The sequence below is a fragment of the Talpa europaea genome (assembly GCF_964194135.1).
Source record: "Talpa europaea genome assembly, chromosome: 2".
In the NCBI taxonomy this organism is placed as follows: domain Eukaryota; kingdom Metazoa; phylum Chordata; class Mammalia; order Eulipotyphla; family Talpidae; genus Talpa; species Talpa europaea.
In genome coordinates, this window is record NC_140068.1 from 88,784,064 (window position 1) to 88,798,738 (window position 14,675).

General features: G+C 34.9%; 1 protein-coding gene across 4 annotated transcripts in view; it reads right to left on the reverse strand.

The window, feature by feature from the left end:
* Nucleotides 1-14,675, reverse strand: part of UBR2 (ubiquitin protein ligase E3 component n-recognin 2) — a gene marked incomplete at both ends in the record, with an annotated part of 108,329 nt that overhangs the window by 60,773 nt on the left and 32,881 nt on the right. For all 4 annotated transcript variants that reach the window (XM_084228348.1, XM_084228347.1, XM_084228350.1 and 1 more), the window contains 4 exons: nt 692-812; nt 4,678-4,740; nt 5,780-5,918; nt 7,782-7,912. In XM_084228348.1, the coding sequence (XP_084084474.1) occupies nt 692-812; nt 4,678-4,740; nt 5,780-5,918; nt 7,782-7,912 (454 nt within the window). The remainder of the gene's footprint in view (nt 1-691; nt 813-4,677; nt 4,741-5,779; nt 5,919-7,781; nt 7,913-14,675) is intronic.

Consider the following 14,675-nt stretch of genomic DNA (forward strand, 5'->3'; position numbering starts at 1 on the left):
TTCTCAGATAGTGTCCTTCTTGTCAAGCAATGCATGAGTGTAGTAAACACACTGAAATGTTTATGCAAACCACCTCTCTTCTCCAAGGAACAACATGAGATAGAGTACTAATCTATTCTTAGATCTATTCCTATTTTACCTTTCAGTGTTGTAAACCAACTTGTATTTTTGGCACTGGACATGAGGTTTCTAAATTCTGTTGCCATTACATGAAAAAGATTATCTAACTTGTAGACCAGAAAAAACAAAAACCCCCAAATATCAGTAACTTCAAATTTGTAAATTTTTAGTAATCAAAAAAGTCAAAACAAAAATAAAAATTAGGCTTTATCCCTTAGGCTTATCATTAAATTAGGCTTACCATTTAGGTTTCACTTAGAGTGGAGTTTTGACCTTGCTCATGAAATTTGTAAGATTTACAGTTATTAGCACACTAAAGTCATTTACTATTGTTTAATCCAATGTTTCCTGCATTTATTTGAACACAGAACTCTTTGTATACATATAAGAAATGCAATGGACCAAAGTTTTGGGAAACAGGTTTTTCTGTGCATAAAGATAACCTGAGATGGTCTTTAAAAAGATGAAATCAAAGCAGAATACTTTTACACCTGATTTTTCCCCAAAATCAGTTTTCTAAAGCCTATGAGCTCCTTCTTAAGTCAATCAGCACAAGCATTTATGAACCTACCTGAATATCCAATAATACTTCCCAGCCAAGATAAAAGTTTCAAACCAAAATTCTGATGTGCGACAATAGACGAATGCATAACTTGAACTTTGAGTGGCTTTGTCTGTCTACTGGTATTTCTCTTAAAAAGAAATGGCAGGATGAAGAAAACAAACTTAAAAAGACTATTTTTTTTTAAAAAGTTAATATTTTTATTAAATTCAACTACACTCTCAACATTATAGGAGAATTCCTTATGTATGCATATAAGAAAAATACCACTTGGCTTGCCTTAGATCCTAATTTTATAGAAGGAAGTTTTGGATTCTTATAAAACGGTAAGAAGTTCAGTAATCTTTGGTCCTATATTAGAAAATCTGCCCCACAAATATAATGATTTAACTGCTTAAATTTGCTTTAGGCTTTTATATTAACTACTTAATTTAGTTCATTGCACAGATGTTATCAACACTTGTAAAAATTGCAGTAAAAACACATAATGTAAAATTTACCACTTACTCATTTTTAAAGTGTATAGTTCAAAAGTTCAATAGCGTTATCTACATTCACACTGTTGAGTAAGCAATCTCCAGAATTCTTTTCCTCTTGTAAAGCTAAAATTCTACCCATTTAGGTACCTCATACATGTAGAATTACACAGCTTTTATCTTTTTTTGTGACTGGCTTGTTTCACTTAGCATCATTTCCTCAAGGTTCATCCAACTTATAGCATGTTTCAGAATTTTCTCCTTTTCTAAGGTTGAATAATATTCTACTGTATGCATACACATTTGAGTATCCATTTACCCACTGACAGACACTTGAGTTGCTTCTGCCCTAGCTTACTGGGAACACAGGTATACAAATATCATTGAGACCATGCTTTAAATTTTAGTGTATATACTCAGAAGTATTACTGCTGGATGATAAGGTAATTTTGTTTCCAATTTTCAAAGGAACTACCACAGCGGCCTCACTATTTCACTTCATTCCAGCAGTATACAAGGGTTCCACTCTCTCCACATCCTTGCCAATATATGATCTTCCATTTTTTGCTTTTGTTTTGTTTGTAACAGTCATTCTAATGGGTACGAGGTGGTATTTCATTGTAGTTTTTATTTGTATTTACCAAATGGTCAGTGATGTTAAGTGTGTTTTCATGTACTTGTTGGCAATGTGTTTATCTTCTTTGGAGAAATATCTACTCAAACCTATCAAAACTTTTCCACATGTATTTGCCTCCTTTTTATTTTCTGTTTGGATCAGCCTTCCATTCCTGCTTCATCCATCTCCACATTCCACATGAACATAATACATCTTTGCGTATTTTCTCCATCTCTATAAATTATATATGTACATATTTAAAGCTTTTTATTTGATTTATAAAACTTGGACAATATACCTACTCCTGTGCATCTCTTCTTTAACTGGTTATTTTTTTGGTTGGTGTTAGTTACTTCATAACATTCTGTGATGTGGATTTACTTAAACATCCTCTAGAGATGGGCAACCATATTTGCTTTGTTCATAGTCATATGATTACAACATAAGCATACCAAACATCTTTATAGACACACTGATGCTTTTATTTCTCTGGGATAAATTCTGAGAAATGGTTACTAGATTATCTTCCAAACCTACTGTAGCATTTCTTTTTACACAAATATTCCTATTCTCTATGTCAGCAAGGTACTTTGTAACTTGTGATTTCTACAATCTGATGGATTAAATTTCCCTGTCATTTAACTTATTACTGATGAATTCAATCTTTTCATATATATTGACCATCTAAATTTTCTCTGTTCTGCCTGCCTTTTAATATTCATTTTAAAATTTTGTTTTTTGTTGCCTACTTGATAATCTATGTGTGCTCTCTTTATTATAAACATTAAATATCATCTGTATTAGAAATATTTTTTCTGAATCGACATTCTGCCTCCTAACTTTGTTTATGGAGTATATAAATATTTCTTCTCTAATTTGTGGGGTTCTCTAATCTTGATTAAGAAGCTCTCACCCTCCCTTAAGATGAATTTGTAGTGTACTAGATTTTCTTCTTACTAATATCTATTATAGGACTTTCTACTCTATGTGAGCACCATCAGAGGTTACAATAATTTTTAAAAGGATGCTACTGAATATAAGAAGTTATAAAATAACATATGTAAGGGAAAAACATACCCTTTTCTTTACCCAGATTCATGTATTGTAAACATTTTGTTCTAACTACTTTATATTTAGCTTATTATCTTTCTTTCTGTATACCCAGACAGAGATAACATGCATACACATTTTTAAAAGATGAACCTGTGTACACACAGACAGGTAAACACACTAGGACGTTTAAAAAATGAACCACTGAGTATAAGTTACATGCATTATAGCTTTTATCTGTAGATACTTTGGCATACAATTCCTAAGAATGGGAATATTTTACACAACCATACTATAGATTGTGATACATTAAATTGAATGTGTCCTGCTATCAAGGGAGAATTTCTTAAGTAGGAACCAAAAGTACCAACCATAAAGAAAAAGTTAAACTGTTCTACTTAAAATGTAAAGCTTTTGTTATGGACCACAAACTTAAAATAAGTCACATATAGGGGGAAGATATTTCCAACTAAAGATCATGATTCTGCTTATATAAAGTACCCCTACAAGTGAGTAAGAAAATGACAATGTAAAAGAAAATATGGGTAAAGACTATGAACAGGAAATTCACGGAGAACTCTTAAATGACCAATATAAATATTAAATAAGGTACATAATAATTAAGGCTATGCAAATTTAACTAATGAGAAGTCATTTTAAACATGTTAGATTGGTAAAAATTTAAAAATCTGACAATATGTAGTTTTGACAAAATTGTGGAGAAATGGAAGTCTCATACACTGCTGGTGGGAATGTGTGTCAGTCACTATTTTGGGAACTAACTTAAAGTCGAAAATGCTCACCTCTTAACAACTAAGATATTCCACCTCTAGTATATACCCTAGAGAAACGTGCATCCAAGCAACAAGGGGACAAAATAAGGTCAATTGCAGGACTTTTAGCAATAGCAAAAATGGAAATATCTTAATTGTTCACCAGTAGGAAAATTTAAGAATTATGCTATCAATGAAATACTTTACAGGTATCTGTATTAACAGAGACAAATCAAGAAACAACCCTGAAATGAAAAGGCAAAATACATTCGGGATGAATCTTGATATAACATTTAAAGGCCTACAAATCAATACAAAGAGCTCTGACAGATAATAAATGAAGTATAAAGGTATGCATGAAAATGAACAAATGATTTAATGAAAGTAGATATGTTTAAGGAAGAAGGAAGGGGCATGAGATTAAGAAGGGATAATACCAGGACTTCTATTTATTTAATATAAGTACAACGAAATAAGATATAATGTAGGCATACAAGTATTCATTGTTTTATTTCTTTATCTGTGTACTTCAAATATATAAACTTAGTTTTAAAAGGTACCTTTACATAAAATGCAGTTACAAGAAATAATTAAAGACCATAAATTCTAACTTCTCAAATATATGTAGATGTGGATTATAGTTTTCTTTTAAAGAAATAATACACTAAATGCTATTATGATATGTGGCATACCTTGCTATTAAGGTACCAAGAAACAACTTCCCTTGAATTCTAATCTTGGTGCTAAAGGCCAGTTTAATTCCTAAAAAGTAATATGAAACCCTATCAAAAACAAAATAAGACAAGCAGCAAAAAATTTTCTAACACATCTCTATGGAGAAATAGGAAGACAGGAAAGAGATATCTCATCTAACCATTTATTTTCTCTATCAATTTGATACAACTTAAAAAAACTAGATAAAATAATAATGTCATGCTCAAGAAACATCTTTAAATATGATCTTGGTCCATGTTAGCTTTACGTTCATGAAGGCAGAAAAATGTGTTCATAAAAGCCAAAATAAGGAACTAGTTTAATCTAACAAAAATAATAGTATAAGCATGTTTTAAAATTACTTACCACAATTACTGATTTAGCTTGTTCACAATATTGGAAGTCCCCATATCGAACAGACCTACGTCCCTGTAAATAAAGACATTTAAAGTTAACATGCAAATATATATATTCAGCTTTAACAAATTCTGAACCAGTAAATAAACATATCTGAGCATACAACTCTGATCAATTTTTAGTATTTATAACTTCATTCTATTCACTGATGAAAAGTAAACTAAAATAGTTTCCTTCATAGCTATCCTAAAATTTTAAGCCATTAGTACTTCCTTAAACACCACAACATTTATTCTTCTAAATAGTGTCTATTTTCATAACTAAATATTCTAAGCCATGAGAGAATGAGGGTAACTATATCTATATTTCCTCTTAAACTTTCTGACAATAGGTTATAGTTATAAACAATATATATTGAGTCCAGTATCCAAGTAAAATTAAAAAAAAAAAGGACCAGGGCCTCCCTGGTGGCACAAGGAGTTGAGTTTCAGCACAATGAAGCTATCTGTAGCTACTGCTGCACGACTTCAATCCCTGGCCAGGTTGCTGACCCACATGGTGCAGCAGACCTCTTCTGTCTAGCCCACTGCTCCCCTCAGCAGTTTATTTCAGTCAATCTACTCCCCATTGTCTCTGGTGAATCCTCTCACCTCCCCAATACCTCTGGCTTACAAAGCAGTTCCTGGATGCATAAATAAAATAAATCTTAAAAAAAAAGTACCATAACCATGTATACCTTTGACTTAATTTTTTAGGATCACTTATCTGCAGCAAAAGTTCCATTTATTATGGAACATCAATATAACAAAATGGGGCCTCCCCTGGTGGTGCAGGCAGTTGAGCGCCGCACTGTGAAGCTGTCAGCAGCCTCTACAGCGCTGGTTCAATTCCAGCCCACCAGCGAGGGTCCCACATGGCACGGCAGACCTTTCCTGTCACCCCCGCTGCTCCCCTGAGCAGTGTATTTTGTCAGTCTGCCTGTTCTGTTCCCCGCTCTGTCTCTGGTGAATTCTCTCACCCTCCTGAGTATCTGGCCTGTACCCCAGTTCTTATATAAAATAAATAAATCTTTAAAAAAAAGCAATTAAAAATATATAACAAAATTACTTACATCTCGATCTACTGTGGTTGCAAAACCAATGGCTTCTTTTTGTGTACAGTTAACAGCTTTCTGAAGAGTATAAATAACTTGCTCATAGGTGTGAACCTCATCATTAAACAGCATGCAATAATAAGTGTCACTCTTCTCTCTGTGGGATAAAATGTTTATTTATTACATATTAATTATTCATGTGAATATTACCTTGTTCCAGGCTGTTTTATTAAGGACATACTTTGCTCTAGGGAATGTGCTAGGCCCTGGGTACACACTTACCTATAATGAAGTCATCCATGATCCCAGCTCTATGATACTACCATCTGGTGAGGTAGATATTAGACCTGTTAATTCTATATGAACTGGCTTATCAAGAAGAGTAGGATACTACGGCAGAGTAAAGCAGGTTAGAGAAGTAATGCCATAGCAGATTAGAGGAGAAATGCCAGAGAAGTAATCTGATACCTGAAGTCAGAATTGGCTGCTACTGTTTCTTAATTGAGGGCAATTCCTCCCAGTTTCCCAACAGATGACCATTTCGCAATGCCTAGAAACATTTTTGGTTGTCATGACTGGGGTGCCACTGGGATTTAGTAAGCCCACGTAAACTGCTTACTATTCTACAATCCACTGGAAAGCTCCCATGCAAAGAATAAATTTTATTCAAAAGGCCAAGATTGAGAAACTTCAGGCTCGTGAAAGGAAAAGCAAAGGCCCTGAGGTATCAAAGGTAAATATTTGGAGCTAGAGCACAGAGAGGAAGATTAGTGTAAGAGTAGTATGGAGAGAGGCAGAAATTTTGAAGACCTCATAATGGATTTTTCATTTTGCCATCAAGGATTTGAAATAGGAGATATGGTCAGATTCACCTTAAAGTTCACTTTGGCTGCAGTGTGGAGAATGAATGAGGGCAATCCTGTTTCTTAACCATGTTGCCCAAAGATGAAATTAATTTGGATTAGAATAGCAGTAATGGAGATGAAAAGATATAGAATTTTATCGAAGGAAACCAGATGGACCTGATATATGTATGAATATGTGTGATTCAGGTTTTTGGATGAAAAGTGATTTACTAAGATGGAAAACACTGCAAGAGAAGTTGGACTCTTTCCCTTCTATGTTGGCCCTGAACCTACATGGAAGAAAAAAATAAAAATAAAACTCTTCTATTCTGTAGGGTCTAAATTTGGATCTTGAATCGATAGTTTCCAATTTGGAGTAGATGAAGAAAAAGTCATGAAGTACTGAGTAATTTTCCAAAGTATAATAACTTTTCATTTTATTAAAAAACACTTTAACCCAAAGCCAATTATAGGAAACGCTGTTGAGAAAGTAAAAAAGAAACACCACAATATCCTTCAGATACTCGTTCATCTTGTATCCAAACTTAACTATGAATACAATTCCATCAAGCCTGGGTAATATTAGACAGAAATAAAAGCCAAGGCTGCTTGAGACAAGCACATTCACAAGGACACTGAACACATAGATATGGCAGATCCAACTTGGGTCACCAGTCTGCGACCTCCTTAACAAAGTTTAAAGGACAAAAGTGTCAGATATATACTAAAAGAAGCACCAAGTGTAGAATAACTTAGAAATAAAATGGGTAAAACTGAGTTCGAGCATTTATTTAAATTAGAAAACTAACTTCTATGGAACAGCTCATCCCCTAATCTTACCTAGCGGATAAAACAAAAAGAATGCGTAATTAACTTATCAGTTTTCTCAGACAATGAAGGAGGAAACTGCCTGTGCCTGAAACCAGCAGTAGAGCCATGATGGGGCTTCAACATGGATAAACCAACTAAAACAATCAATCAACAGAGAGATACCTCTACCAAGCAAGTAGATTACATATATTTAAAAGCTATAAAACCAAGGCTGTTGTTCAGCTGAAAAATAATTATTAAAAAAAGAAAAGATTATATTCTAGCCTAATAAGGAATAAGAGTCAAAATGGTTAAAACTGAGTTTAAGCAAACATAAATACACAGAATGAATGAGTTGTACTTACTCCATTTCTAAATCTGCCGGCAATTCATTTTCTTTTTCCCAGGTTAATATCTCTACAGCATACCGAAACATAATAGCAAAAATGTTGTAAGTTCTTGCTATCACATCTTCGGATAAATGCACAAGAGGATCCTGAAACAACAAAAAGACAACTATGTTAAATACATGCTGATCCTCCTCGTTCCCATTCTGCTTCCATTCTCAAACTACTACTATAAAAGCTGATAGTGCTTCCAGCTTCAGCTTCTCTTCAACAATTTGATCCTCTTCATTACATTCTACCAAATCAAGCTTCCTAAAACCTTCTGTTCATGATAACTCTAATCATTGAATCAAAATACTCAATGGCACTGCAAGGCTAATGACCACATCCAAAAATTTTAGAATGGCATTCTAGGATCCTTAAAACTTAACATTAAACCATTTTTGGTAGCTTCATATCCTTCCAGAATAAATGAAGAAATATCATAGAGACAGGCAAGTAATATTTAGATTTACAGGTAAAAAAGGAGAGTCTGATTTTGAGTATTTTCATGGGGAGAAGTCAGGATCTAAAAACTCCTCCCTGGTAGTTTTATTTATTTTTTTTAAAAAAAGATTTATTTATTTATTTATACAAGCACTGGGTACAGTCAGAAGCGTGGGAGGTACAGTCAGAGGGACCGAAGTACACTGCTGAGGGGAGCAGCAAGCAGCAGGGGAGGTCTGTGTGCCATGTGGGACCCTCACCCGGTGGCTGGGGATCGAGCCGGCGCTGCAGAGGCTACTGGCAGCTTTGCAACCCAGCGCTCAACCGCTGTGCCACCAGGGAGGCCCCTCCTTGGTAGTTTTAGAATCACTCATCTACTTGTGCTCAGCGGTACTGGCAATCTTACATTAGACATAATAGTAAGTCACAAAATTCTAGCTTAATATAAAAAATTATCATAAACACACTAATTTTAGACATGTTTTACACAATCTTTAATTTTCATGCTTTTTCTTTAATCTAAACACATTCATTAGCTTAATCGCTAAATAGTGTCAAAATGAGTATGTCCCAACATCATGGAATGGGTATCAACACATTTTTGCTAATAAACATAAGGACATAGAACATTTACGTATCTTCTTACCAAAGACAAGCCTAGTAGAACTGATACAAAATAAATGAATAAAAAAGAATGGAAGAAAAAGGGCTAAGATTCTAAAGGGAGATGGTTCTAGGGCTTGACAAATGTAGGAAAAAGAAAAAGAATTTTCAAATTTCTTACGACACTTCTTAACCACAACTCTTCTCAATAGACTATAGCTCATCAATTTTTTTTTGACTAGCAAGGTCTCACTATATCAAAATAGAAAGTAGAACCAAATTCAGCTTTCTTGGTGACATTATCTCACTACACAGTCACTAAATTTCTTATGATTATGTCCATGATATAAGATATTTAGAAGATCAAGGAATTACAACAAACAAGACATGAAGGAATTAAATGGCTCTGGGTCAGAAACAAGTGATAAATTCTTGAGAATCTAAGCCGGCAGTGACCAAATTCTATTTTACAAAATTCCAGGGCCTGCTAAAGATATTTCCCACTTGAATTACTTGTCAGTTAAAAAATATATAATGACCCATTTTCTTTGATAGGCATATAAAAACACTCTGAATGTGTTATAGTACATATTTGGGATTACCAATCAGTAATTTGGGGTTGACACAGGATTAGGAACACAGAATCTTCCACCATTTTTGTACACACACTATAACTTCTTGATTAAGAGTTACTTCTACAGTGTGGAGAGGCAAGGTTGTACAAATCTACTCATATGCACAATGGTAAATTAATTGCTAGGAGAGAAATCTGCTCAAAATCCCAGTGTGTCCATTTGAATGAGTAAATAAATAATCAGCTTAGCCTACCAGACCTTAGAAATTATGACTGAAAATGGTGCTGGGAAAACTGGGTGGCTACATGCAAAAGAATGAAGCTTGACTACTACCTAACACCATGCACAAAAACCAACTCAAAATGGATTAAAGAACTAGACATAAGACCTGAAACCATAAAATACATAGAAGGAAATATAGGCAAAACACTACATGATATGCACATCAAAGACATATTTACAGACACATCACCCAAAGCAGTGATAATGAAGGCAAAGATAAACAGCTGGGACTACATCAAATTAAAGAGCTTCTGCACAGCAGAAGAGACAATAACCAAAACAAAGAGAAACCCCACCGACAGGGAGAATATTTTTGCACACAACACTAATGATAAAGGACTGATCACAAAAATCTACAAAGAGCTGATGAGACTCAACAACAACAAAGAAAATAATCCAGTCAAAAAATGGGCAGAAGAGCTAAAAAGAAACTTCTCTGAAGAGGAAATGCAAATGGCCAACAGGCATATGAAAAAATGTTCAACATCACTTGCCATCAGGGAAATGCAAATCAAAACTACCATGAGATACCATCTACACCAGTGAGAATGGCACATATTAAAAAAACTAGCAACAACAAATGTTGGCGAGGTTGTGGAGAAAAAGGAACTCTCCTGCACTGTTGGTGGGAGTGCAAACTGGTCCAACCACTATGGAGAGCTGTGTGAAGATTTCTTGACCTACTAAACACAGAGCTTCCATATGATTCAGCAATTCCACTCCTAGGTATTTACCCAAAGGACACAGAAACATCAATTCCAAAGAGCACCTACCTGCACCCCTATGTTTATAGCAGCACTATTTACAATAGCTAAGCTTTGGAAACAACCCAAATGCCCAAAAATAGATGACTGGATCAAGAAGATGTGGTACATATATACCATGGAATATTACTCAGCATTCAAAAAAGATAAACACATGCAATTTGCAGCAACATGGATGGCACTGGAAGGGATCATGCTCAGCGAAATAAGCCAGAAAGAAAAAGAAAAATACAGGATGGTCTCACTCATAGCAGGAATCTAGAAAACTTAAATAAGGGACCAGGATAAAGAGTAACTATAAGAAAGAAAATATCAAAATCGACATACTATGAACCAGAGACACTCTATGGCGGGTGGGGGGTGGGGAAAGGAGGGCTTGGGGTCAAAATAAGGGGGTTGTAATTGTGCGGGGAATATAAAAAATAAAATTTAAAAAGAAATTATGACTAAAAATGATAGTTCTTGGATTACATTTATGTTAGAGAATTAAGCATTTGTCATAGTTAATTTTGATTTATTCTTTTAAACTAGAAGAATGCAAAGCATATTGCTTAAAAAGTTGTCAATATTACCATAGAGGACAGTGGAATTATGGGGAACTTTAACCTGTTATGTGATATACTTCTATAATACTTTAAGATGTAAGCATATGTTACAAGATTTTAATTACTGTCATGGAAAAATAAGGAATGAACAAGGATTTTCTCTACACTGACCAACTAAAACTAGAAACAAATTAGAAATCAATCATCAAAAATTGAATTCTGTGCACACTGTATTCTAACAATACACATTTATTTTTTAAAAAAATATTTATTTATGCATAGAACAACTGGGGAGTAGGCCAGAGGTGCGGTGGGTGAGAAGCTCCACCAGAGACAGAGCGGGGAGCAGAATAGGCAGATCCACTGAAACACACTAGAAAGGGGAGCAATGAGTGAGACAGGAGAAGTTTGCTGTGCCATATGTAGGTTAGCTCCCTGGGAGGGGATTGAACTCAGGCTGCAGCAGTGATAACATGATGGTAATGAGACTTACCCCTATGCTCCAGGAGGCCCCTAATAACACACGTTTCAACTTACAAAAAATAAATACTATTTTATCTCTTTTATTATTAGGAGCTTTATTTGAAAAAACAATTCCAGTGTTAAATTTTTTTTAAGATTTATTTATTTATGCATACAAGATCTGGGGTACAGGCCAGAGGTGTGGGGGTGAGAGGAATCACCAGAGACAAAGTGGGGAACAGAACAGGCAGATTGCCTGAAATACACTGCTGAGGGGAGCAGCAGGCGAGACAGGAGAGGTCAACTGCACCATGTGGGTCACCTCCCTGGCTGGGGATCGAACTTGTCCTGTAGGTTGTGTCTTAACCCCTTGTGCCACCAGGGAGGCCCTTTTTTTTTTTTTTTTAAAAGATTTTTTTTTTAATGCATACAAGAGCTGGGGTGTAGGTCAGAGGTGCAGAGTGTGAGAGGATTCACTAGAGACAGTGGGGAACAGAACAGGTAGATCTACTGAAATACATTGCTGAGGGGAGCAGCAGGCGAGACAGGAGAGGTCTGCTGCGCCACATGCTTGCTGGCCGGGGACTGAACTGTGCTACAATGGCTGTCGACAGAATCATAGTGTTGAGACTTAACCCCTTGTGCCACTAGGGAGGCCCTAAAAATGTTCTTTAAAACTGGGGTAATGTACTGTCAAAGAGTTCCATTACTAGAGGCAATAGTACTCAGGTTTAACCCCTAGTCCTGTACTTACTGTGTGGAACTCTTGAGACAAGATTCTTAATCTCTTGAAAGTCAACCTTCCGTAGCTATAACAGCAGGATTTATCTTACAGGGATATTTTTGAGACTTACATGAAATAAACCAAGTATAGTACTAGGAATAATATTTAGCTATTTAATATCACTCAACTGAAATGAGAGCAGCACTGTTAGTGAAAATTTCAGATTTCTAAAATCTTCACTGAGGTTGTTCAGTTAATATTTGTTATCAAACTAAAATTCATTCCAAAAAGAATTTACAGGTACTTAACATATAAGAGTATAATAACATAATACTGAAAAACATGTACCAAAAAAATAAAAACACATATACAAAGGAGGTAAAAGGAAAATCAACTGAAGAAAATTCCCACACAGCAGCTTATAAGATAGGCTGTATTTCCCAACATTTGGCTGTTTCCAAGAAGCCCCGAAAAAAGGAAACACAATCAATTATCAGACTCGCCCCAACCTCCCTAATCACCCCCAAGACCAAGGGCCCATTTGGAAACCCAGCTGGGCATTTACTGCGGCGATGGCTGATGCAGTTGTACTGAATAGGAATTAGTGTAATAAACGTGGTAAGTGCTTCTGATAGGGTACATCTGGGGTTAGAAAACCTTCTGTAAAAAAGGTCAGATACTAAATTTTTTAGCTTTTACAGGTTATGGGGTTTCTGTCATAGCTACTCAATCTTGCTATTGTGATGGGAAACCAACGACAGACATAAACAATTAAGCTTTGCCATGTTCTAATAAAATTTTAATTGTGGACATTGAAATCTGAATTTTATGTAATTTTCACATACTACAAAACACTATTCTATTGACTTTGTTCAACTATTTAAGAAATATAAAAACTGTTCTTAACTTATGGTGCTGCCAGTAACAGGTTGTAGGCAAGACACGGCCTACAAGGCTGTTGTGCTGATCCCTGGACTATATGATGAAGAAATATCTCATCCTAAATGCCAAGAGCTGAAAATACCTGAGGAACTTCTAAGCATTATCCCTATAGAAGTATGTTGTCAGCTTTTTCTAACTTTTTAAGATGCTAGCTAAATATTTAACAGAAAGATTATGTTCAATAAAAATAATTCTGTGACAAACTAAAAATATACATTCCAAATATAACAGCTTTCTTCTCTTTCAGGCATAAAATACAGAAAACCTTGGTGCATATATATGAACTGAGTGTACACCCAACAAGTTAAACACAAAGTTATCTTTTTAATATTTTATGGTGGAATGCTGAAGACCTCATTTCTTTTAACTGAATTCTTAGACAGGAATTAACAGCAGTGTTTGCAGGTTTTATTTTCTGTCAAGTTTCTAGAGTACATATTCTCCAGGAAGGACTATATAATTCTAGTCAGGCAGGTGATCTTGCTGGCATCTTCTTAAAGTTCTGTAAAGTCTGCACTATTTGATATCTACCCTACTACTGCATAAGGATTAAATCAATGGAGTAACTGCAGACAGAATCATAACTTTTCTTAGAAAATTATCTTGTCTTTAAAGTTGACTCTAAAACAAGGCTAAAAAGGTAAGAGAAGTCCTAAAACTTTTCCTTTTAAAAAATTTATGGAGGTGAAATTTAAAGAGCACACAATTAACAATTTTAAAGTCAATAACTTAGTATATTTATAAGTATCATCTTTATCTAGTTGTAAAACATTTCTATAACTTAAAAACTAAAGCTCTTACCCATTAAGCAGTTTTCCCCCGTTTTCTTCTTCCCTACCTTGCAATCACAAGTCTGTTCTCTCTCCAGATTGATTTATTCTGGATGTTTCATACAAATGGAACTATACAATGTGTGACCTTTTGTCTGGGTTGTTTCACTTAGCATGTTTTGAAGGTTTATCCACACTGTAGCATGTGTCAGTATTTCATTCCCTTTCATGCTTGAGTAGTAATATTACATTTTATGTACACACCACAATTTGTTTATCCATTCATCCATTGATAGACTTGGCTGTTTTGTCCTTTGGCTATTGTGAGCAGAGCTGCCACCAACATTAATGTACATATAGTTATCTGAATACTTTTCAGCTCTTTTGGGTATCTATCTAGGAGTAAAAGCACAGGCTCATGTGGTGATTCTATGTTTACATTTTGAGGAACAGCCAAACTGTTTTCTATAGCACTGAATCAATTTGCATTCCAATAGTAATGTATGAGGGTTCCAGTTTCTCCACATCTTTATCAAAACTTGTGACTTTCCATAGTTTGGATTATAACCATCTTATTTGGTATGAAGTGGTATCTCATTCTGGTATTGATTTGTAATTCCCTAAATGGTTACTGATGCTAAACGTGTAAGCATGTTTTCAGGTGTTTTTGGGTCATGTGTACGGTATCTTCTTTGGAGAAGCAACTTTTCAAATCTTTTGCCCATTTTTTTTTTAGATTTATTTATTTTTATACAAGAA